We start from the raw sequence: 24,307 nt of genomic DNA on the forward strand, positions 1-24,307 counted from the left end.
GCAGCAAGGGGGTGGGGTACACCCATTAAGGAAACTACAAGATACAACTACATGTGAATGTACAATTATCTCAAAACAAACAAAAAAAATTGTTTAGTTAGAAAAAGAAAGGTAGGAGAAGAGTGTTTGAGGATAATGTGCGAGAGGTGGGCCAGGGCCCCACCATGCAGGACCTTGGAGGTCATTGTGTGGAGTTTGACTTTTAGACCAAAAACAGTGAGATACCACAGAAGAGTTCTAAACAAGGAAGAAGGTGATAGGATGACCAGGTTTGTATTTTAGAAAGATCACTTGGGCCGTTGTGTTCAGAACATCCTAGAGGAAGACCAGAAGGATTGCCATCATCCAGATGAGAGTTGTTAGTGGCTTGGACTTAGAGTGGTGACAACAGAAATAGAGCAAAATGAATGGATTTCCCACTTGTTTGGAAGGTAAAGCTAACAACAAACTGGGGACAGACTGGGTCAGAACATGAGAAAGAAGATTGCCGAGGCTGACTCACCCAGCCGGGTGGATTTGGTGCTGTTCTGTAAGATGAGAGTGTGGGAAGGCCATCTGGGTAGAAGAGGGGTGTGGGGGTTGATGAGTTGGGACTTGGATGTGTTGAGTATCCCCTTCCTTTGAGCATCCAAGTGGACAGGTGGAGTGGGAAGTGGCTAGATGTGTGAGCCTGACGTTCGTAAGACAGGCCTGGTCTAGAAACCGAGATCTGAGAGCCATCAGAATCCAGGTGGGAATCGAGGACATACGTGATGGTGAGATGGCCCGGGGATAGTGTGCACGGAGAAGGGGGACCCACGCCTGAGGAGCCCCGGCCTGGCCTGCTCCGGCCGAGTCTGCAAGGGAAATGAAGACGAGGGGGGCCAGCAGGGGCAGAAAGCGGATGAGGGGAATGTGTGCTTAAGAAGTATGGAAACTCTCACGGAGGGTGGGGTCAATAATAAGGTCTAATGCTGCAGGACGCTCAAGTCAGATAGAAACTGGAAAAATGCTCATCAGATTGAGAGAAGTGGGTCATTGGAGACTCCAGCCTGAGCTGTTTGGGGGTGCAGTGGAGGTGAGAGCCGGGCTGGAGTGGGCCGAGGCATAAGCGGGAGGCGAGGAGATAAACAGGGAGCACAGACGACTCTTTTCTACATGGAGCTCATGAAAGTTGTATTTTTTTTTCTTTATTTAAATGTAGAAGAAGCTTGATCTTGTTTCAATGTCATTAGGAAAGGGGCCCTTTAAGGGAAAGGTTAAATAATGCAGGAAAGGGCAAGGACAGTTTACTCAACAAATGCTGAGTGCCTGCCTCCTGGCCAGGAGTGCCTAGGGGCTGGGAATGCAGCAGCGAGAACAGAAAAAAGTCTGGTCACAGAGTTTATGTTCTTCTGAGAAAGGCAGATAATAAATGAACTGATACATAGTAAGTACTGTGAAGAAAGATGAGAAAAATAAAGTAAAAGAATACTGTCGATAAAAAGATGAGGAATGATGAGGGGTAGAGATGACAGTTTTAGGTGGTGAGGGAAGGACTCTGAAGGGGTGACATTTGAACTTTGATCTGAAAGAAGTGAGAGAGGGGGCCATGTGGACTTCTGGGGGAGGGAGGCCTTCCAGGCAGCAGGAAAAGCAAGTGCGAAGGCCCTGAAACAGGAACACGCGACAGCTAGGCCAGAGGCAGGTGGCAGGAGGTGAGACCGAGGAGTAGCAGGGGTCCTGGAGGCCAAGGCCACGATTTTGGGTTCTACTCAGAGTGGGATGAGAAGCCAGGGGAGAGTTTTGAGCAGAGGAGCACATATAATCTGATTTATATCGCCAGGGAATCCCTCTGGCTGCCGTGTGGGGTGGGGGGTGGGGGGGGTAAGGGCTGGGCGGTGAGACCAGCTAAGAGGTGGCTGTGGGGGCCCAGGTGGGGGGTGACGGCGGCGGGCTGGGCGGGAGTGATGAGATTCTAGCGGGTACGGAGCACAGCGCCCGGGCAGGCCGGTCGGGGTGGGCGGCTGCGGGGCTGGAGGGATCGAAGACCAACTCTTGTAGCGGGAGGGTGGGGGCGGGTGCAGGGGTTGGTCACTCACAGGAAGCAGAGCGAGTCTCCTTGTGTGGGGCAGGGGCCCGCCCACTCAGCCGCGGAGAGTACAGAGGGGTGACGGGGAGGCTTGAAGAGGGCCGAGGAACATGTCGCCGTTGTGGAGCGCTAGAGAAGAGGGGCTCGAGTCGCAGTATTTAGGGGGGGTGGTTATGGCTTTATAGACCTGCCAGCCGGCCCTGTCGTCAGAGTCTGTTGTCAGGTGGGAACAGGTCAAAAGGAGATGGGAGTACAGGCTAAGTTTGGGATTTTGCCAGAAGCTAAGGGTAAAGGTCAGAGAGAGTTGAGGCTCTTCGTTACCTGTCATTCAGTAAGGATCCTGCTAAGGGGTCTGTCCCGGGAGATAAAGAAAGGGGAACCCTGGCGTGTTAGCCTTGCGGGGAGCAGCTGAGTAGGTCAGCGGGAAGGGCAAGGAGGTTGAGGGCAGAGAGCAGGAAGGAGCTGAAGTGCCACAGTCACACATGAGGACAAGATTCGCAGTGTGACCGCACACCAGGCTGGCTGGGAGCGGAGAGGGAGGCCATGGCAGAGGGAGCTGAAGGAACTGAAGGCAGAGAGTAGAGGAGGGGGTGCAGGCTGGATGTGCGAGGAGAAGTGAGGGTGCAAAGACATGCTGTGTGACTTCGGGGGCGCGGACTGGTGATGGCGTTGTGGAGGGTGGTGGTAGTCGTTGGACCCAGCTTGGGAGTGGAACGGAGAATGTGACCAGGTGCCGAAGTCACTGATGAATTGGGGAGGTGCGACCCAGGAGGTTCCTAGATGGCAGGTGTGCCCAGAAAGGGTTTGCCAGGAAGACAGTGTAGCTTTTCAACTGAAGCCACCCCGCCCCACCCAAATGCCTAGTCACAGCCTCTGGGGCACATGGGCTGTCTTTTAGCCTCCTTTCCAGCCTGCTCATTTATTGCTGCTAATCACCCGGGTGGCAGTTGGGAAAGCAGTGCCTGGGAAGAAGTGGAGCAGTAAATGGAGCAGGTGCGCCCCACCATATGCTCCTCTTCCTTCACCCACACTCCTCCTTTTCATCATCGACAGGTTCTAGAGTGCGGCCCTGGAGCAGCCAGCTCTGGGTGTGAACCTGACTGCACAGTCGTACTCCCTGGCTGTGACCGCAAGCAGGTGACTTCACCTCTCTGTGCTCCGATTCCTCACCTGTATAACAGTTAAGGATAAGAATGCTTTTGCCTTCGTGGGTTGTGGTGAGGCCTGAATGGGCACCTGCCCCTAGTCAGTGTCAGCTGTTATGATGATGATGATGATGATGATGATTTGGGTTCCACTCATTTTCTCTTTTCCCTTGGCTTTGCCTGGTTTCATTGATGGCGTTAGAGATTGTGCACTGTTGCTGGCTCCTGTTTTAAGATAAGCGCAAGACACTTATTGACTACCTGCTGTGTGCCAGACAATGCCTTAGCTATTAATCTCTCAGTATCTTTGTCATGGGGTTGTCTAGAGAATTACCTGCATCCAAATGCCTAGTCACGGTCTCTGGAGCACGTGGGCTGCCTTTTATCATCCTTATGTTTTAGAGTTGGAAATCCAGATTCAGGAAGACTTAATAACCCACCTGGCATCGCTTAGCTAATAGATATCGTGCCAGGACTGGAACAATTTGCTGTCTGAATTGCAAACCTATTTCTTTTCTTCCCACCACACCAAGCTCTGTCAGGCTATCTATGAGGCCCCCTGCCACACACCTTTTCCCTGGGCCTTCTCCTGCCTCTTTTTAATGAAAAAAAAAAAAATTTTTTTTTCCTAGATGCACCCAGAATCCAGCTGTTAATTTGGACCATAAAATGGTCCTAACTACTGATTTGACCATAAAAATAGCACTTTCGTGTGGTTCAGGCAGGTGCTTCTCTCGGCCCCAACAGCTCCCCCTGGTCCAAGCCCCCATCTTGCTTGCCTGATTGACTTCCCTGCTTCTGTTGGGGCCGCTGTCCTCTTTATCACCAGAGCAGCAGCCAGTGATCTGTCAGAATGGTCTGCTCAGGCTGCCCTCTTCCTCCCCAGGCTGCCTGGCATCTGAACGGACCCCTGCTGTGCCGTTTGTCCTGTTTGGTGGGGAGGGGGTCCTCCCTGCCCTTAGTGTCTTACACCCACCCATCTCACTCCCTGAGGCTTCCTGCCTGGCCCCCACCAGCCTTTGCGTGTGTAGCCCCTGCGCTTGATTTTATTACCCTGGGCCCTCTGTAAGTAGCAGACCTGGTGATTGATCCACAGTTTGGACGGTTGGCACGCTGGCATTCCAGAACAGATTCTTGTAAGCTTAGAGGCTAGCAGGGAGCCTAGCAAAGGCCCAATTGTTTCAGACACATTTACCCTGTAAACTTAGCTTCAACAAGGTAACCGCGATTGGAAGGAAACCTTACATCTGCATTTGGGCGGCAGTGCCGCTCTGGCATGTCACACACGCAGCAACAGACCGTTTTACCACCAAGCAGATCCTTGACGTTATGAATAGAGATTTCTGAAAGCTTAGATATCAGCTCTGGGCCCTGGCTGGTTTAGCTCAGTGGATTGAGCGTCGGCCTGCGAGCTAAGTGTCGCTGGTTCGATCTTCCAGTCAGGGTACATCAGAGAAGGAAAACTCTGACTCCAAAAAACCTCCGCTGCCTTGCGGCATACCTCTTCAGGGGAAAGGCTAAGGGAGTAAACCCCGACAGAAAATCCGGAGCCGGAGTCCCTAAGGCGGTTTGACGTTGTAGTCAACACCGGCAACTCCTGCGGCGCACCTGAAGCCAAGCTGTATTGACTCCGTCTTTCCCTTGGACCCTTCAGCTGCGAAGAGAGGGGGGGTCTGCTGCATGGGCAACAGCAGACCCTCCATATCACCCTGCCCAGGCTCTGTAGCTTCAGCGTCATCGCAAGATGTCGATTCAACACGGGAGGAGACAGATACCGTGTCACTCCCGAGTCGGACTGCACAGCCATTCTCGGCGGTGCAGATAGACTCTTAAGAAGCTACACCATCGTCTCTCGAGACGGACGGCTGCCGACGACGACGAGATATCAGCTCCATGGGCTGGACTTCCTGGGCTGCTTCTGTAGCCTGGGGGCCTCAGTTTACAGGAAGCCCAGGCTACTTGCTTAGTGGGTTCTTGTCCATGAAGGACAGGAACCATGCCACAGAGCTCTCCAGCGAACTGTCACAGGCCTGTGGTCATGAGCAAAGCGCTTGATGTTAGTCATCTAGGTGTTTGGCTCCTGTTTTTTTAATGTAGTAAGAAGATAGAAATACTGGCTGAAAGGCTACAATTTGCTACTTCTAGTGAGTCCAGGTATTCAGTTTTCACATCTTGAAGTTCAGTCTAGAGTAGAGTTGTCCAAGAAAAGGAAATTTGTAACTTCCAGACCTGGGTTCTGGTGTTGCTAGGATAACTAATGCTGTATCCAAACCACTGGCTCTCATGAAATTGTGTAAAGAAGGCTGGTTTTTTGGAGATTATCTGGATCCATGGCATTCAGGGTAGACCTGCTTCTCTGGCCCATTTTGGTGATCAATTGAGCCTAACATGTAGGAGTACATATGATTGAGTGTGATGGGGAATTCTGGGTTTTAAGATAGGATGTTCTGGTGCATTTTAGTGGCACAAAATCTTGTACTCCTGGAAATAAGACTGTCTCTTTGACATTGCAATTTCTGAATAATGACCCTTTATTTCCATAAGTGTAACCTCCATGGTAAAGATATTTAAGTTAATTTTAATTCACAAAAATTATATATGCCTTTGCACAACTGTATGAATGTACTTAATGTCCTGAACTGTGCTCTTGTTAAGATGGTAAATTTTGTCTTATGAATATTTACCACAACTTTTAAGGATGCATTTGTTGTTTTAAAAGGAAAGTATATGTGCTTATCATAGAAAATGTGAAAAAAAGAGAAAGAAAAACATCATCCCACAACTTAGATACCTTTCAGTATTTTGTTTCCAATTTTCTGTGCATAGTTATACACAGTTAAGGTGTTACTGTGTTGCCATGCTGTAGTGATAACTACCATTAACATTCATTTTGCAGAATAGGGGTGTACCTAGAACATGGACTATGGGGCCAAAATGCCTGGGTTCCAATCGTGGTCCTCCAGTTCCTGACAGGTAACAGGAGGCAAGTTACCTAACCTTTCTGTGCCTTGGTTTCCTTATCTAAACCAGTTTTGCCCCAAGGGACACTTGGCACTGTCTGGAGGCATATTTGGTTTTCAAGACTGCAGGGGGATGCTGCTGGCACGGAATGGGCAGAGGCCAGAGGTGCTGCAAAGCGTCATACAGTGCACGGGACAGCCCCACAAAGAATCGTCTGCCCCCCAGTGTCAGCAGTGCTGAAGTTGAAAATCCTGCTCTGAGTATGATGGAGATAATAGTACCTACCTCACAGGATTGTTATGAGGGCTAAGTAAGTTAAAATACATAAAGTGCTGAGAATGTTGCCTAGCACAGAGTTAACTGCTGTGCATTAATTGTTATCATTCTCTGTCACTAAGTATCACTATTTCTGTTCTTTAAAACCTCATAAACATTCTTTTAAGTAGTTTTTTAATATCTTTCAGTAAAGTGTCTTTTTATATAAACATTGCATACTCCTCACAAGCCTTTCTTTCTTCCTCACCAGATGAAATTAAAGCAGAAATAGAAAAGCAGAGGTAAGCTGGGGCACTTTCTTCTTGCTGAAATACAATATTAAGGGAGTAGGTAGTGGCCGAGGGAACCCCTTTCTCTGCACATTTTCTCATATTTGTGATCTTTGGGCAGCATACACTCTTCTAGCCCAGAGCTGGACACGTGGCAGAACTCTATATGTTTGAACTGATGCTAAGTTAACATATTACTGACTCAGTAACTATTTGGAGGAGAGGGTTAAGAAGGTCAAGTTAATGCTGTTATACCTTTTCTTGACAGAAGAGGCAAAGCCCTTGCCTCTTGTATGTCATGCGTCCTTAAGCAGGCAGACAGCTTGCCCTATAAGAGGCTGTTCCTTATCTTCATAGTAATGAATCCCATTAGTCACATTTCAGAAGTAGGGCTCCGACATGGCTGATGCCAAGATCCAGTTCAGGATGCAGTCCGATACAACTCTCTGATCCGGGACCTCGCTCTCTGCATGTGGCCACTTTGGTATTTGTCCAAATGCGTGTATGTGTTAACTTGGAATTGTTTAGCCCCACAGATGCAGTTTGCAGGCATTTTTAATTAAATGACTGCAGGTGAGATGGGAAGTTAGCGTGTAGTGCAGGAAAAACCAGCTTTTTTTTTCCTTCATTTTCCCTCTCTTGGCCCGCTCCCTTTTTTTCTAGGCTTGGCACTGTTGCACCACCAAAGGCAAACTTCATTGAAGCCGACAAGTATTTCCTTCCATTCGAGCTAGCTTGCCAGTCCAAGTCCCCACGAGTGGTCAGCACGTCCCTCGACTGCTTGCAGGTACCGTGTTTAAACTTAATTGTGTAAAGGGGGTTCTCTTCAGGCCACACTGGTGACCCCTCTGCTACTCAGAGTGCTCTCTGGGATGACAGAAGAGGGAATATCCCAACTTATTCTTTTTTTCTTTTTTTAATTTGAGAGGGAGGGTGGGAGGAAGGGAGAGAAAGGGGGTGGAGATGAAGAGGGTGTATTGGGACAACTAAGCTACCCGGCCAGGGCCACATGCCCATTAATTTTTTACGGAGGTCTCATGAGGGAAGGAAGTGAGAGGGGACTGACCGCCGACCTAATAAAAGAATTGGCCTTGGCTGGGTAGCTCAATTGGTTAAGAGCATCTTCCCAATACCGAAGTTGTGGGTTTGATCTCCAGTCAGTGCACATACAAGACTCAACCAATGAATACAAAATAAGTAGAACAACAAATTAACATCTCCGTCTCTCTCTCTAAAAATCAATAAAATAAAAAAATTTTTTTAAAGGATGTGTTTCCCTAGAAATACTGTTTTGTTGATCTCTCATGTACGTTTTTCTAGACTATTTTGCTACATAGGGTATATAGGTATTTTTCTTCAACCTCTTCCTTGATGGCATAAAAATTCATAAAATCAAGTAAAGAAATAGATATCAAATCTCATTATTTGTAGTAATATTCTATAAAGTTGTTGTGAACACTGATTTAGCAAGTTCTGAACCATCATTTCTAAAGGGAATATAGGGCCAGGTTCCCTTGAGACTCTGACCGCCACGTGTTCATCAGCTGATCAGTACACAACCGTCCTTTGTGTGTTTTGTTTAAAGACACCATATATTAAATATTATTGATTCGTTAACAGTGAACTCCCAGCCCACAGCACTATAACATCTGCCTGAACAAAGCTTGCCTAACACACATCATGTCTCCATAAACCACATCGCTACCTTCTTCCTCTTGGGAGCACAGAGCACTTTAGCACTATGGTTGAGTGCTAGTTTAAATGACAAAATTTTGTCCTATTTTAAAAGGATAGATATGAGGAGAACATAACACTAAACAGGCCATAAAAAAGACACTGCTTACAGTATGAGGACTGACTAAAGAAGGCAAAGTGTCTCCTTGTTGGACCTCAGCTGGGAACTGTGCACCAAGTGATTCAAATTGTTCACTGCTCTGTACCTGTCTGCAGGTGACTGCAAAAGCACCACCAGTATTGATTTGGGGCTTACAAATACATTTTAGTGACTGAGAGCGTTTATGAATCTGCAAATAATGAGGATCGACCGTACTTAGACCCCCAGTACGCTCCTCATAAATTACCTTTTATGATATTAATGAAGAAGCAGAAGAAGAGGTTAGGCTGACTTGTCCAAGGACACAATGTCAGTGAGAGACAGAAATAGCACTGCCGCTTAGGTTTCTTAATTCCTGGTCCAGCATCCCTGTTTTTGTTTGGTTTTTTTTGTTTTCCATTTTAAGATTATATAGGTTTCGGCCCTGGCCGGGTGACTCAATTGATTGGAGCATCGTCTTTTGCACCAAAAGGTTGCAGGTTTGATTCCGTTCAGGGCACATACCTGGATTGCAGGTTCGATACTTGGTCAGGGCATGTGCGGGAGACAACCAGTTTATGTTTCTCTGTCACACCTCTCTCTCTCTCTCTCTCCCCCCCTCCCCCGCCCCTCATTTCTCTTTAAAAAATTATATAGGTTTCAGGTATATAGTTCTGTCATGCATCATCTGTATATTGTATTGTGTGTTCACCATCCTGTTTGTTTTTTATTTTTTAATGGTCTGTTCCTGAGGTTTCTGGTTACCTCAAAGAACATTTATTCTTAACCCCAGTGGGAAGCCTGCATCAATGGAAAAAAGCTTGATAACATTTTTTTTTTTAATCGATTGAAAAGATCCACGATTTATTGGTACTTCCTAGAACAGTAATGGTGAATAGGTTCTATATTATTATGGTTGTTTAGAAGCTGTGTTCAAAAGATACATGAATCTTCATCTGGGTTTCTTGAGAAAGTGCCGTGATTGATTGGTTATGTCTGCTAAGGCACAGGACTGCCAAGTGGTGGTGGGCATGCCACATTTTTGGCATCTCTAGTCTAATATTTAATAATCTCTTTGATATATCTATCCTTGAAAATTGATGACAGTTTCTTCACAGAAGCAACTCTTCTGAATGAAGAGTCATTTGCTCATTCAATATAATTCTGTACAGATTGTCCTATGTATATAACAAGCCAAGAATTCTTAAATGGCAGGCTCAAGTCCTACTTCTATCCTAAAATATTTGTTGCCGTGGAACATTTTCTGAAGAAATTTGGCATATGTTTAATTTTAGTTGTTTTCTCCTCCTGTTACGGTTCAGTTTTGAAGCCGGTGCTGACAGTTACTGTTATTGAATACTAAGTACAACGGCCAACGTGTACTGAGCATTCAGCCTGTGCTGGGCCCTGTGCAAGGTGCTTCGTGATCATCATCAATTTTAATCTTTTCACAAACCCTCTGATGTACTTACTCTCATCCTCATTTTAGAATCAAGGAAACAGGCTTAGAGAATAAAATTACCAGCCCCACCAAGTTCCCCTGGCCCGGAAGTGATGGAATTGGGTAGGTGTCTAGGATTTTCTTACCCCACACCTATGTCCTTAATCAGGATCCTTGAACTATAGTCATGAGCCAAATCTGGCCTGCCGCCTGCTTTTGTTAAAGAGTTTTATTGGAACACAGCTGTCTTAATCTGCTTGAGCTGATATAACAGATACCACAGACTGGGTGGCTTACAAGAGACATTCATTTCCCAAAGTTCTGGAGGCTGGAGAGTACAAGATCAAGGTGCCAGCTGATTCAGTTTCTTGTGAGAGTCCTCTTTCTGTTTTGTAGATAGCAGGATTTCCGATGTGTCTCACATGGTAGAGAGAACGCACTAGCTCTTTTTTTTTTTTTTTTTTTTTATCCTCACCTGAGGACATTTTTTTCATTGCTTTTAGTGAGAGAGAGAGAGAGAGAGAGAGAGAGACATCAATATGAGAGAGAAACATGGATTGGTTGCCTCCTGTACACATCATAGGCAGGGGATTGAACCGACAACCTAGGTATGTTTCTCCAGCCAACTGAGCCACAGGGGCCAGGGCTGAGGTGTGTCTTCTTAGAGGTCACTAATCCCATCCTGAGGACTCTACCCTCATGCCCTCTTCTAAACCTAATTACCCCAAAAGGTTCCACTCTGAATGCCATCCCCTAGTGGTTAGGGCTTCAACATAGGAATTGTGGGGAACACAAACATTCAGTCCATAGCAACAGCCATGCCTGTTTGTTGATGTATTATCTGTGGCTGATTTCCCGCTACTGTGGCTGAGTTGAGTAGGTGGAATGGAGACCATATGACCTGCAAAACCTAAATATTTAGTATGTAGTCCTGTACCTCACGAAGGCGTTTGATCTGGTCAGTCGAAGCGGACTCTTCAACTTGCTACGGAAGATTGGCTGTCCACCACATCTGCTTGCTGTGGTCATGTCCTTTCACGACAACATGCACAGCACAGTGTCCTACAACGGCGCAACCTCTGAGGCCTTCCCAGTCAGCAGCGGAGTAAAGCAGGGCTGCGTCCTCGCGCCTACGCTGTTCGGAATCTTCTTCTCCATGCTCCTCCAATACGCCTTTAAGGACTGCAGCGAGGGTGTCTTCATTCACACCAGATCCGATGGCAAGCTCTACAACCTGGCCCGTCTACGAGCCAAGACCAAAGTCAAAGAGGTGCTCATCCGTGAGATGCTCTTCGCCGACGACACAGCTTTGACATCACACTCCGAAGAGGGACTCCAGCAGCTAGTCACTTGCCTTTCCCACGCATGCAAGGAGTTCGGACTAGCCATCAGCCTGACGAAGACGAATGTTATGGCTCAAGGCACGGGGACTCCCCCATGCATCACCATCGACGGATACACCCTGGAGGTTGTCAACGACTTCACTTACCTCGGGTCCACCATCTCGAGCTCTCTGTCAGTCGACTTGGAGGTCAACCGGAGAATCGCCAGGGCAGCCACAGTTATGGCCAGACTGAACCGGCGAGTGTGGAACAATTCCAGCCTCACTGAGAAAACCAGACTGCGCATCTACCAAGCCTGCGTACTCAGCACTCTCCTCTATGGCAGCGAGACGTGGACCACCTACGCAAGGCACGAAAGGAAACTCAACAGCTTCCACATGAGGTGCCTGCGACGCGTCCTGCATGTCGCCTGGCAGGATAAGGTCCCCAACACCGAGGTGCTGAAGCGAGCCAATATGAGCAGTTTGCATGCAGTTCTTAGCGAGAGACGCCTCAGGTGGCTCGGCCATGTCAAAAGAATGGATGCAGGCCGTATTCCCAAAGACCTCCTCTACGGCGAGCTAGCAGAAGGCCAGAGGATGACAGGGCGCCCAAAACTGCGGTTCAAAGACATCTGCAAAAAGGACATGACACAATGCTCCATCAATCTCAACACATGGGAAGTTCAAGCAGACAACCGCCTAGCCTGGAGGCTCGCGGTCAGGCAAGGTACGTCACGTGCAGAGGCTGTGCGCAACGAGGAGGCGGTCCAGAAAAGATCGAGGCGGAAGCAGCGTCAGCAGCAGCAACAACAGCCATCTGCCTTCACCTGTACCAAGTGCGGCAGGGATTGTCACTCCCGAGTCGGACTGCACAGCCATTCTCGGCGGTGCAGATAGACTCTCAGGAAGCTACGCCATCGTCTCTCGAGACGGACGGCTGCCGACCGACGACGACGAGTCCTGTACGGACAAAGGTTGCCAACCACTCTTAACCATTATCTTGTAGTTCTGGCCTCTTTAATTAAAAATATGCTCCATTTTCTTAGAATAGTCTGTTTCTGGAACTCTGTATATGTATATGATTTCTTGTAGAAACATTGATGTTCTGTTTGGGGTTGAAAATTTAGGAGTGTAGTGGCTCTCTTAAGGTTTATGACATATGGTTGGCTCTTTTTTAAAGAATGGAAGTTCTCCGTGATTTAATAGGTACTCCTGTGTCGTCCTTTTTATGACATAGAAAGTGGCCGGGTGCTCCCTGGAATCCTGAATGAAAATTTCATTTCCTCTTGGTGGTTGTCCTTGCAAAGCCTGTTTGACTGGCTTTTCCCGGTGTGGGTGAGGTAACTTCTGTCTTGGAAATGGAAGGCCAGTGTCTAGGGGTAAAGGTTGGTTTTGGCAGACTGGAGCCAGCTGTAGACCCATCTGCGTTCTGCCCTGGGCATTTAAAGGCGGCGTCTTTGAGCTTGGAGAGGCCACAGGGTGTAAAGGATCTTCTGGGTTTGCGTGAGCAGTTAGCTCAGAGTTCTGTGTCCCCATTGGGAGAAGCCTTCCCCTCTGCTTACTCCTGCCAAGTGATAAAGATCCTGTGTTCCTTTCCTTGGGCAACCGGGGTGCCACACGCTTCCCCACGGCCAGTGCTAGGGTTCTGTCTCGTTGGAGCTAAGGAGTGATCTCCAGGTTTCCCCCGGGTCATATCAGTAACCAGACGTTTTAAAGACCGTCCTCCTAACATATTCACATTTCTTCAGTTGTAAGATTATAAATGCGTACTATTGTTATTAAATTGCATGTAGAAATAGAACTTCTAAAAGAATAAGACAAAAAATAAGTAGAAATAAAGTTCTTGTATTTCCTTCCTACACCCCAGTGAAGGGCGGCTGTAGGAAACCACTGGTCTGAGCTGTCCCGATCATGCCACAGGCGTTGTCTTTTAATTCTTATTCCTAGAAAACTTTGGATTTTACATGCACATTTGTAATTATATAAAGTTGTACACGATTATATTCATTGTTAAAATATTTTTAGAACTTTATAAATACGGCTGAAATCCCTTGAACCACTATCCCCAAACCCAGTTGCCTGTTTAGGTGTATAGTTTTCTTTTTTTCTTTTTTAGTTTTTTACATAAATGGTATCATTTGTACAAATTTTTCTGCAGCTTTTTTTATATTCAGCAGAGTCCTTTTAAGATTTAGTAATAATGCTATAGACAAGTATAGGACAATCCTTTTGACTAATATATAATATTATTAATGCCACGGGTTACACTGAACATCCCTGTGCGTGCAGCCTCATTGGACACGTGTATCAGTGAGCCAGCTGCCCAAAGGCCTCCCTCCTCTGCCCCTCTCTTCCCATCCCCTCACTGCATCACAGAACAAGGCAGGAACTTCTCTCGTTTTTCACACCCCCCCCCCCGCCAAGTCCAAGCCCCCAGCATCTCCCCCCTGGACAGTTGAGGTGACCTCACTATTTCCCTGCTTCCACCCCTATTGCCTTCTGTCCTCTTCTCCACACAGGAACAGAGTGGGGGGAAGCCTTTAGAAACGTATCACATTGTGTTAATCCTTTGCTTAAACCTGCCAGTAGCTTCCCACCTAACTCACTGTGCAGAGCACTTTCAGGGAGCTTACCAAGCGTGCTCATGCCATTGGACCTCAGGTTTATTTCCAGGCTTTCTCTATAAGTACAAAAATACTTACATTTACACACATATTTTTATTTTTCCAAATGAGATGATGCTATGCATTTTAGCTACAAATCACACAGGGTCCTGTGGGTCCCCTTTGGGACTTTTGGCTTTGGTCTATTGCCACCCCTATCCCAGAGAATATAAACCCCATGAGAAAAAGGACTGTCTTACTCACCATTGTATCCCCAATACCCAGAACAATATGTGGCATAAAGAAGGGTGAGAAGGCAGAGCTAAAAAGACCCAAAGGATGCAGGAACTCTGCTTTTTTCTGGCCCTGTCTGTGCACAAACAAGGGGGTAAAATTATATTTAAAACCTGTTTCAGTTTGAAGGGTCATGTGCCCTTTAAGGAGTCTGTAGAAGGGAGAATACTTGCAATCTGTTTTTGTATTTGGATTAAACATCCAGTAATTCACTTCCATCTTTGCAGCATCAGCGTTGGGTTCTGTGGGGCCTACTTATATTTTTTAATTAAAAAAAAGGTTTTTCTTTACTGTCCTTAGTATTTGTTAATTATTTATTGAGATAAACTATTTCTTAGCCCAAATATTCATGTTTCACAGTTCAGGAACACAGGTCAGTAACAAACTTTCCTAGAACTCAACTCAAAGAAATTTTTTACCTTCCAAAATCACTTTGCATCTGAGAGATACCAGTATTCCAAATCTTTCATGGAATTATAATTTCTATAGAAATCTGCATATGCCTTCTTTCTTGGTTCAGCTACAACAAACTTACAGAAAACTGCAACCCCGAGGGATATGATGACTACTTCTACAATGTGAAATCACAGGCACTGGCCAGAAGGCCACATGTGTGAGGTTTTGTCAAAGCACTGGAAGCCATAGTGATTCTGTTCTCCTGAACACCAGTGTCCTTCCTGGTTGGGCCTACTTTTCAGTATTCACATCTTAGTGCTTTATAGACCATCCCGCTCATAACCCAGTGCTCAGAAATGGACTTGAGTCCATTAGGAGGAAGGAGGAAGAATGTCCAAAACCAGAGCTCATTTAAAGGAAGCCAGCATTGTCCCCTTGGGAAGCCTGCGTGTGCAGCAGCAATGAGGGGGTCAGGTGAAAGGGCATCCTGCCTTGTTCTTTAAAAACACACTTGGATTCTCTACCACTTGTCCTACCCGACCCCGTCTGGAGGCTTGTGGGGTTGGACTTGATCAGCAGAGAATGTTCAGAGCTTTCTCTTGCTCACTCTCTTCATCTGTTTTTATTCTGCTTACTGAATGCGGCACTTCCCTAGCTAACGATGGGGAGAGGCCGATGGGAAATGGCATCAAGCCTCTGCAGGGTGGCAGGTCTTCCGGTGGTGTTGGTGGCTGCTCTGTAGATAACCTCAGACGCATGGGTCACTTTGTGCAGATGGAGACAACAGTTTAACAGACTAGAAGCCAAAATTGGTAAGGAACAGAACAGCATTTTGAAGAGTCTTTACTAAGACCCCAGAAGTAGATGATGCTTTGGAATCCATGTTGTGTCAGATGAGTGGTTCCTTTACCTGGTCAACCTTCAAAATAGCTAGCGTAGCTTAGAGAAAAACACTGATTCCCGGGCTTCAGCCCAGAAGTCGTGTCTAGTCAGTCTGGGTTGAGGTCCAGGAACTTGTATTTTTAATGAGCTCTCTTAGGTGATTCTGAATCTCAGCCAGGCTTGAAAATCATCCTGCGCCTGGCCTTTGAGTTCCCTCCCAGCTCTGATTCTCCGTGGTGAAATCCAGGTCATCAGTCGGGTGACAGACAGGCTGCCTCTGAAAGGTGGCCCCTGTCCAAACCGATCTGTCACCTGATTGTGAGGGCATGTCCCAAGCAGCCACTCATCTCTTCAGGGTAACAGGCACTGTTAATGTAGGTATGGCGTTTAAGTGTTTTTACTTTAATTTTTGGAATAGAAAAAATACTGATGTGATTCAACATTCAGAAAGAATGAAAGAGTGTACTGTAAGGTGTCTTCGTACCACCCCTGACCACAGCTGTTCAAGTAAAACTATTATTAGTTTTTTATGTATCTTGCCACATACCTATGTATGGTTTTTTTAACAGCTTAAGACATAATTCACATGTATATGATTCGCCTATTTAAAATGTACAATTCAGTGATTTTTTTTTATATTGACAGGTCTGTGTGACCATCACCACAGTCTAATTTTAGACCATCTCTATCACCTCGGAAAGAAACCCCATTTTCCCCAAATCCCCCAGCTTCACGCAACCGCTAACTGCTTCCAACTCTATTACGTGCAGTTTTAGTCCCTCAGTTTTTTGCACCGGTGCTTGCGTCCTGGGGGCTGCTTTGCACCTTGCCTCTTCCACCACATGCTGTTTCACCGTCGTGGGGCTCCTCTGCCATGGGGGGACGGAACCAGTGCTGCACTCTCAGGGTGGCTGTGCCCGCCGTGCCCCTGGGGAGCAGAGGGATCTGTGGGCACCGGAAGTTAAAGGCCATGCTTTGCCATTTGCTACAGTGGGCGGCTCCGGTCCCTGCCAGACAGAAACGCCTCATCTCTGTTCCTTCTGTGTTTAGAAACTCATCGCATATGGGCACATCACCGGCAACGCCCCCGACAGTGGAGCTCCGGGGAAGCGGCTGATTGACAGGATCGTTGAAACCATTTGCAGTTGTTTTCAGGGCCCTCAGACTGATGAAGGAGTCCAGTTACAGATAATTAAGGTATTTCTGTGTTTGCCTGGTCTGGGTTTTAAGTTAGAAACTAGCCGCCTTTGGGAATCTGGTTTTCTGGTTTACCACGTGGTAGTTGTCTTGGGGGTGCTGAGCTGGAACAGAAAAATGTAAGCATCACTTAGATCTTTTATAAAGTGTCAGAATTTATTAGTGTGAACTGAGACAAGAAGAGTGGAACCAGGTGTGTTTTCAGAGTAAATGGTTCCGCTAATAACATTGTAAATTCCTTGTGAATTAAATCAGCCTGAAGTCCTCTGGTCCTGCCCCTTGGTTTCTGGATTCCTGGTTTGCCATTTTTCAGCAGGTTCCTGTTGATACTCTCTTATCACCAATTTGCTCTTGTTTTCTTGCCCCACCCCACCCCACCCCCATTCCATTTCCCTGTTCCATGTCTCCTGCCAGGAGTGGTTTGGCATGGGGCTTGTCAAAGCATAGGATCGGGATGGGTGTAGCATTCTGCATCTTAAGTCCTGATAGCTTTGTGACAGATGGCTTCGTGTTAGCTGCACCTTTCCTAAAGCTCCCCTGAAGACCCACCAGGGAACTGAGAGGCTGACCCCCCACTAAGACATGTGTAGTTTGTGGTTAATCTAGGTGAGATCAAGTTGGAGCATTTTCCGTCCTGAGAGAAGAAGGGTCTATATGTTTTTGGCTTTTTAAAAAATAAGCTGATAGAAAGCCCTCTTCAGCACAGTAACTTCAAATAATTTGGACTTTATGAAGTTAATAATTGTTTTTAAACTCAGAGCAGGTACTGATCGTCTAGTTTAAGTTTGCAGAGCCATTATTTTAAAAAATTGTCAAGCCAAACAAAAACAAAGTCAGACCTTGTAGAAGAGTTTGGCTGTGGGAGACTCGGGGCAAAGTGGGTGTTTGTGACGGTGAGGGTTTCGGATTTTTGTTTTAGGCTCTTCTGACTGCAGTGACATCCCCGCACATTGAAATTCATGAGGGCACTATCCTACAGACGGTTAGGACATGTTACAATATCTATTTGGCCAGTAAAAATCTCATCAATCAAACCACTGCCAAGGCTACCCTTACTCAGATGCTGAATGTCATTTTCACCCGCATGGAAAACCAAGTGGTGAGTGAGAGCAGCCATTAGCTGCCGGGGGTGGGACATCATCCCATGCTGTGCACTGTTTTTGGGGGTGGCCTCAGTGCCTGGCGAAGTTCCACTAGCATTTTAGAGTTTATCCCTTCTTCCTCTGAATTATCTACACTCTGTTTTTGTTCTTGCTTTAAAAAGCAAGGTAGAGAATCTCTAGCACTTGTTTTAAAATTTGCATTCACAGTTTGTTTTTTATTTTGTCAAAGGAATTTATTTCCTTTTTAAAATTTTATCCTTGTCTTTGGAAATTTTTTAAAATACAGGCTGGCATGTTTTCTGTTCCTTATCATAGTTCTGGGACCATTTAGATTGAATCCCCTTCTTGTTGCCTTCTAGTTGCAGGAGGCCAGAGAACTGGAAAAAACAGCCCAGTCGAAACCCCAGTCCCCTGTGATCCAGGCTACAGCAGGGTCCCCAAAGTTCAGTCATATGAAGCAGAGCCAGGCGCAAAGCAAACCAACAACTCCTGAAAAGACAGACTTAACCAACAGTGAACATGCCAGGAGTGGTTCTGGAAAAGTGAGCTCAGAGAATGGAGATGCGCCCAGAGAAAGAGGCTCATCGCTCTCAGGTATGCCCTGCATGCTGTCCCTTTCCAGCTGGGAGAGGGACAGGAGTCTGAGCACATCTGCAGGAAACCTCTGGTAGCAGTTTGTCTGTTTCTGGGCCTTCCCCTTGCCTTCCACTTTGCTTTCCCGTCACGGAACACAGCCCTCATGGCCTGGTGTCGGATGCCGTTGGTGGCTGTGCGGGTTCTCTCAGGCGCTCCTGGGACACGTCTGGCTGCTGCTTCCTGACGTCAGGGTCAGTGCAGGGGGTTCAGTTGGGTGCACTTATCCCCCAGGAGTTAATTATTTGGGTGCTTAGTCATTCATTGTCTGTCTTATCCTCCCAGAGGACGGCAGGGCCCTCACCTGTCACCTGTACGCAGGATCTCCATGCCTTGCCCCCTGCCTGGCAGTTCATAGCTACCCACAGACTCTGAGAGGAGCGAGAAGGTGGGCAGTGGTTGGATACATAGATGTACAGATAACGTTGTTTTCTTATCTGTGACTGAGAACATGACTTGTTTTTGTTAGCTTTTTTAAATGAAAGAGAGATTCCCCACCTGTCTGTAGTCTTAAAGTAAATAGTGTGTTAGGCACGAGATCTTGAATGGGGTTCACATAAAACTTTTGCTGAATGTATGCATCTCTCCTTGGGCAGGTGGTACAATCCAGATCCAGAATTGCTATTTTTTTCAGGAATGTACCTTCCCAAGTGATTCTGTCAAATAATTCTTTACTCTAGCTGGTGGTTCTACATGAAATATCTGACCCATCTTTGTAGTTGTTCTCATGTCTTCTTCTGTCATGTTATCAGTGATGATTTCTGTCGGTAGTACGTTCCCTCTAGAGTGTACAGGTTTGAGCAGCTTTTGTTCCTCCACGATTTACCAGAGTGCTCGGCGTGTGTTGGAGCAGACCCGGTGTCATTGCTGGAATGTTGTGCTATTATCAGTTCACTCAAGGAAAGAACAAAAGAGAAAGTTGCCACTAAGAATTGCACATGTCTCAGGGTGAGCACAGAGGTGCCGTCCACTCAGTCCTGCTGTCAGGTGTCTAGGGAAGGTACTCAGAAACTCCTGTCCCCCCCCCCCCCCATCTGCCATCATCTTTTGCCTTCTTAACTCTCAGGGCAAGGACCAGATTTTTACTGTAACCCTCATCAGGCTGTGGTCAGTCGATAAATATTAATATTTAAACACTGTAGTAAGCGTAGCTATGCAGATGTAAAAGCAAGGCTCTGAGCTGCACGAAAGTGCTTCCATCACGGCCCATTTTCTACACGGCAGCCAAAGCGATCACTTAAAAGCATGCATTAGGTCACCATCCTCCTCAGCTTAAAACCCTTCGGGAATTTCCCATTCTGCCCCGTTCAGAGTGATATCTCTGTCTGCCCTGCCCCCTTGGCTTCCATGGCCCTGTGCGACCTGGCCCCTGCCCACCTCTCTGTCCCCTCCTTACGCCTCTTCCCCCCTTGTTTGTCACACAGTTTGCAGGTGGTATTTCTGATTCTTGAAAGGGCCACACTTGCTCTTGGTGCTTTTGTACTTCCTGTCCCTTCCCTGTCCCCTTTATCTTCAGGTCTCTCAGCTCAAACAGACCACCCTCTCTGAAGCTGTCTGTCACGTCTGTCCCCTCACCCTCTCCTTCATGTGAGAGTTAATGTTTCCTTGTGCTCGGCCTGAGACCTAGGCCGCCTCCTTTACGACTATATTTCCAACACCTGGAATGGTGCCCAACACACATGGCAGATAGTGAATAGAGTGTTTTGAATAAATGACAAGGAGGGACTTGATTTCTAGACTATAGTTTTGCAGAAACACAGTAAGTGAAAATTCTGAGAATGATTTGCAGTCAGTGTGTTGCTGTGGATTTTGTTGCCAGTACATGGTGCTCCCCTGAGGCTTCTCGCAAGAACGTGGAATCAGATTGCCTGTGAAAGTCAAACCGCAAACTTGCAGCTAATAGGTCAAAATGGACGTGTGCCGTCAGCCTTAAAGAGAGCCAGTGGCTTCCGTTCTCAATGTGTGGCTCCAAAGAATGAGTCCTTCAGAAGAAGGGATTGAGAAGCCATGGAGCCGAGGAGGAAGGACAGACTGAGGCAGATGGTGGAGACAGTGCCCTGGCGCCTCTGACAGAGACCACACGTGCAACCCTCCTCTGGTTCCATCCATGTCATCACCGTCACATAGCCGTCCCTAGCAGCCGGCCCCTGTGCCAGGCACTGTGCTCGCCAGGTGGGCGCTCCGCCTACGTTTTCCTGCCTAACCGGGAACCCTCCCCATGGCCCTCCTGGGGTAACCTGTCTCCCAGTGAAGACAATTCACTGACAGACCCGAGCATCTCTTTCCCTTTTGCAATTTTTCATCCCAAGTTGATAAGTCAATTTGTCGGTCTTATCGACCTGTCCAAGAAGTGGATCAAGTGGCTCTTTGTAAATGCGCAAGATAAGTTTTTGTTGTTGTTGCTTTAAGTCTAAGACGTGCTTGCTTATGTGAGTTTTTGGGCACAGCTAACAGCCTTTCCTGGGGAACCTCACCCCATTTGTCTGTTCATACCTCTCCTGGTTGCCCAGCATATACTATTAATTCATCCATTTCAAATGTACAACTGAATTCTTTTCAGTATGTTCACAGAGTTGTGCAACATTCACAATTAACTGTGGAACATTTTACCACACCCATTAGCAGTCACTTCCCTTTTTTATTTTTAAAGGTTTCATTTATTTATTTTTAGAGAGAAGGGAAGGGAGGGAGAAAGAAAAGGAGAGAAACATCAGTGTGTGGTTGCCTCTTGCATGCCCCCACCTTGGGACCTGACCTGCAACCCAGGCACGTGCCCTGACCGGGAATGGAACTGGTGACCCTTTGGTTTGCAGGCTGGCACTCAATCCACTGAGCCACACCAGCCAGGGCCCCATTTTCTTTTAAGTTCATTTTTTAAATTCTGACTTTCTGACTCCCAACATTAGACATTAGGATTTATATAGCTAATACGTAGCTGTTGTAGTTACACGGTTACCTATATATTTACCAACTTGTTAGTCCACTTTTAAGTAACCCACTTTCAAGTACAATAAGATAGGGAAAGTTTACCCTCCCTCGGCCAATATGGGGGTCCTGATCAGGCAGCCTAGGTTCAGATTATGACACCATAATCAGAGCACTTCGTAGCTCAGAGCCTCAGTTTCCTCCTCTGTGAAAAGAGGCTACAACTCGTAGTACCTGTCTTACAGGTGCGTGCGAATTAAATGAGAGTAGTGTCAGGCACTGAGGGCTATATGAGTATTTGCTATTTCAAATAAATTTTGGCTTAAACAACTGATTAGATTAAAGAAAAACAGCAGGTCCTTCAGGTGGCGATCTGATGTGAAGGGGCTGGGAACAGCGCAGTGGGATAAAGTGAGCCTGTTTTCCATGTTAAATAAATGAATAGCTGTGGCGGGGTAAGCGCTCAGTGGAAATGGAAACCCTGGGTGCTGTCCTCCAGGACCTCAAGCATGGAACTCATAGTGGCTTGTTTGAAAATCTTCTTTAAGGGAGAATTTAAAGGGTTATTTTGGTTTTGCTTCTTTAATGTGATGGCCTTTTTGGTCGTTGGGATTTTTATGTTTCCTTCTGAAAGTGTCGTCAAGGGCTGCTTAGTTGTTCTCCCAGAACTAGTTTTCTGCACAAACAAATGGTGCCAGGCCTCTTCCACATAAACAGTTAACATTTTGTAGAATGATTCCATTCCAAATAGTAAACCCCAACCATCACGTTAGAAATCTCATGCTGAATTCTAGGCTGACAGTGTGGGGAAAGCGAGGTAGTTGAAGGCAGTCACTTACCAAGGCGTCTTGTTCCCCGAGGTGAAGACGCAGGAGAAGCCGTCATCTTTTGTTCTGCCAGGAACCATAGCCGGATATCCCGCTGCTGCCTCCACCTTGGGGGTGGGGGTGGGGCCCTGGGACCTGGGAAGGACAAGTGTGCAAGTCAGAGGGCTGTTAGTAGTTCAACAAAAGGAAACGAAATCACAGCAGATGTTGCCTGGGAGCATCCAGATTTCATGGGGCTTGTCTTCTGTTGCTCAATCATATCTGGCCTTGATGGGTACTTATTTGCACCCTTTGCTTTCTGAAATGTGACTCTAGGTGGACAAAATCTCCTCACCTTCCTGTTTTCACTGGAAATGCCCATGTGTGTGTGTTTGTGTTTATGTGTGTAGGGACTGAGGAGGGAGCCCAGGAGGTGGTGAGGGAGATCCTAGAAGATGTGGTCGCATCTGCTGTTAAAGGTAGGAACCAAGAACCCAGCCTTTACTTCCACCTCATTCCTCCAAAAGAAGTCTTTATCCAGATATTTTAGTGGTAGAGTGCCCTGCCCCCAGTGAACCCAGGGAAACTTGAGTCTGCCCATGTGTGCTCATCTTTCATATGGAATTCTAAAATTACTTGTTTTTAGTGATTTTATTCTCATTTCGGTTGGGTTCAAGAACCACAGTCTGCCCTGACCAGTGTGGTTCAGTTGGTTGGGAGGCATTACTCAAAGTGAAAGGTCGCAGGTTCAACTTCCCATCAGGGCACATGCCTGGGCTGCAGGTTCAGTCCCTGGTTGGGGTTCGGGCCAGAGGCAGCCAACCGGTGCTTCTCTCTCACATCGATGTTTCTCTCCCTCTCTTTCTCCCTCCCTTCCCCTCTCTCTAAAAATAAAGAAAGAAAATCTTAAAATATAAAATAAGGGAGGTCAGTGGAGAGGGGGAAGAGGGGAAAGGGAGGGAGATGGTACAGGAAGTAAGAAGCATAGTAGGAGGGAGTGGAGTAGACAGGAAGATGCTGAGAAGAACTCTATGCACAACCAATGGGCATGGACTAAGGGGGGGGGCAACTAGGGGAGGTCACTGGGTGGAGGGGAGCAGAGGGCAAAGAAATTGGGACAACTGTAACAGCATAATCAATAAAACATATTTAAAAAATAATAATAAAATAAACACAGTCGGACGATGTTAGGGTTGGGTGCTCCACATGGAGACACGAGGGCCCCTCCCGTATACATCCTGTTTCTCCAGGAATGGTGTCCATTGCTGCTGAATTTTCATGGCTCGTCATTGATGTATCAAGCAGACTGTCCCTGTGTCAGCAATGGAAGCTTGTTCTTTTTGTTAGATTTCATTCATAACTCCCTCAGTTTTCTGGTGCGGTTTCAGTGGAATCAAACTTACGTAGCTCAGAATGACCATTGGATGATTTTTTCTTTCTTCTGTCCAAAATCTCAGGTCAGTGGCTATATGTTGAACACTCAGTTCCAGTGCCAATAGACCATTAGTGGGTTAAGAAATCAGTCATTTAGTGGGTTGTAATTGGCATTTTATAAATGAAAGAAAATAAAATGAAAAGAGAATATCAAGTGAATGCATTGCATACAGTTTGTTAAGCACTGTCTCATGAAACATGCATTTCAGTTATTTGCACACATGTATTGGGTCATGACTTTTAAAATATATTTCTTACTGAAGGTCCCAGTCAAACAAATTGGACCTACTATAAACCCTATCCTTTTGTTCATTTAAGGTACCACAAAGCTATATACATAGATTTCATTATTTAACTCTTTTTAGAAATGTCTTTAAAATGGAATAATTTTATTTCACACCCTTAGATTTTTTCTGGGGCCAATACAAGCCCTCACATAATGAACATTTGTCTGTCTTGTTTGCTGTGTATCCCTCAGTCCCTAGCACAGAGCTTGACAAATAATAGGCACTTGATAAACCATTTGTTGAATGAATATATGCTTTGTAAAAACCATTATTGAAGATCATACTTATTAAGTTGTTTGATGTTCTTTATATATGTAAAGATCCACATGGTAAATCCCTCATGGAGTTCAGCTGTTCTGCTAATCATTAGATATGTTTTCTTTCATTAAATGATGAAATTTATTGCATTCTTTTTTTTTTCAAAGATTTTATTTATTTTTAGAAAGAGGGGAAGGGAGGTAAAAAGAG

At 46.3% G+C, this 24,307-nt stretch overlaps 1 protein-coding gene across 1 annotated transcript in view; it reads left to right on the forward strand.

Annotated features, from left to right (window-relative positions):
* ARFGEF2 (ARF guanine nucleotide exchange factor 2) overlaps positions 1-24,307 on the forward strand; it is an 86,912-nt gene that overhangs the window by 8,387 nt on the left and 54,218 nt on the right. The window contains exons 2-7 of the mRNA XM_090286534.1: positions 6,683-6,713; positions 7,365-7,488; positions 16,505-16,651; positions 17,571-17,750; positions 18,114-18,348; positions 22,529-22,597. Coding sequence (XP_090142660.1) covers positions 6,683-6,713; positions 7,365-7,488; positions 16,505-16,651; positions 17,571-17,750; positions 18,114-18,348; positions 22,529-22,597 — 786 coding nt within the window. The remainder of the gene's footprint in view (positions 1-6,682; positions 6,714-7,364; positions 7,489-16,504; positions 16,652-17,570; positions 17,751-18,113; positions 18,349-22,528; positions 22,598-24,307) is intronic.

This window comes from Furipterus horrens, unplaced genomic scaffold, assembly GCF_987537825.1.
Source record: "Furipterus horrens unplaced genomic scaffold, mFurHor1.1.pri manual_scaffold_8, whole genome shotgun sequence".
In the NCBI taxonomy this organism is placed as follows: domain Eukaryota; kingdom Metazoa; phylum Chordata; class Mammalia; order Chiroptera; family Furipteridae; genus Furipterus; species Furipterus horrens.